The 1375-nt window shown below is 63.7% G+C and overlaps 1 protein-coding gene across 1 annotated transcript in view; it reads right to left on the reverse strand.

The window, feature by feature from the left end:
• DFFB (DNA fragmentation factor subunit beta) overlaps positions 1-1375 on the reverse strand; it is a 16968-nt gene that overhangs the window by 12742 nt on the left and 2851 nt on the right. The window contains exons 2-3 of the mRNA XM_011370812.2: positions 368-812; positions 123-265 (exon numbers count right to left, since the gene is read on the reverse strand). Coding sequence (XP_011369114.1) covers positions 123-265; positions 368-812 — 588 coding nt within the window. The remainder of the gene's footprint in view (positions 1-122; positions 266-367; positions 813-1375) is intronic.

Genomic DNA, 1375 nt, shown 5'->3' on the forward strand with positions numbered 1-1375 from the left:
GAATATCGTTCAGCCTTAAAAAGGAAGCACAGTCTGACACCCGCTACAACGTGGACGGACCTCGAGAACGTAACGCTCAGTGACACAGGCCAGTCACAAAAAGACCAACGCTAAGATTCTACTTGCAGGAGGTCCCCGGAGGAGTCAGATTCACAGAGACAGAGGTGGGAGGGCGGGTGCCGGGGGCTGGCGGAGGGGCTGGGGAGTGAGTGCTTCACGGGGACAGAGCTGCAGTTCGGAAAGATGGAGACGGTGGTGGTGACGGCTGCACGACAGTGTGACGTAGTGAATGCCACCGAGCCGCGTGCCAGCGACGGTCAGGATGGGAACTGTATGTGACGTGCTCTGCCACCCAGCTAGGTGGCTCAGAGTGCTAGGCAAGCCCCTCGTCTGGGGAGCCCCTCATCTAGGGAGCCCTCATCCGGGAACTGAAGTAGAATCCGGTCTCCCCCAGGTGTCTGGCTCTGAGAAGGCCCCCACCCCGGCTCCCTCAAGCCCCGAATCCGCGAGGCACCTTCGAACCAAGGCGGGTCCTCGGCCCTGGTCTCGGCGCTGCTGTTCTCGCTGACCGTGTGCAGCAGGTCGGCCAGGAGCTTCTGCCTCAGTGGGGCCCGCTCGTCCGAGAGCAGCTGCCGGGCCGCCTGGATGAGCCCCGCATGCGGCTTGTGGAACACGCTGAGGAAGCTGCTGATGTCACTCACATCTGCCACCAGAAGCGGGACAAACAGAAAAGCCGTCAGTCCTTGGAGCACCGCCTGGGGAAGACACGGTGATGCGGGGACAGCTGGCGGCAGGTGGCGAGGGCTCCATGTCTACCCCGCCTCCCTCGGGGACCTGCCAAACCTCAGCGCTGTCCCCACACCAACGAGCCCGGTCCCCTGGGCCTTGAGCCTGGCGCCCGCCCCTCGGGGCGGGGGGAGGACGGACTGGAAAGGCAGGGGACGTGCTTCGGGAAACAGAAGCGCCCCACGCAGACGGCCGCCTTCCTGCTGGGTCTCCTCTCCTTCCGCATCGCCAGGTGTCTGGACCCCCGTGAGCCCTCATTCTCAGGAGCCTCAGTCTCTTTACTGCCACCTCCTGGAGCCTTTCCACACACGCACGGAAGCGCCAAGACCCCGAGCAAGCACGCAGGACCAAGTGTGGCCGTCACCCAGGCCTTGCAGCTTCGCACACGCGGAATCAGCACGCCCCGAGCACTGTGGCCCACGCGGCCGGCCCGGGGACCCTGGGCTGCTGTGTGCGGACATCAACACAACCCGCCCTACAGGACCGCAGCAACTGACGCTCACAGGTGGACACCCTCAGGCCCCTGGTGAAAAGTTCTCAGACTTACGGCCAAAAGCACAGCATGAAAGAAAAAAAAGGACAAACTGGC

The sequence above is a fragment of the Pteropus vampyrus genome, unplaced genomic scaffold (genome assembly GCF_000151845.1).
Source record: "Pteropus vampyrus isolate Shadow unplaced genomic scaffold, Pvam_2.0 Scaffold176, whole genome shotgun sequence".
Classification (NCBI taxonomy): domain Eukaryota; kingdom Metazoa; phylum Chordata; class Mammalia; order Chiroptera; family Pteropodidae; genus Pteropus; species Pteropus vampyrus.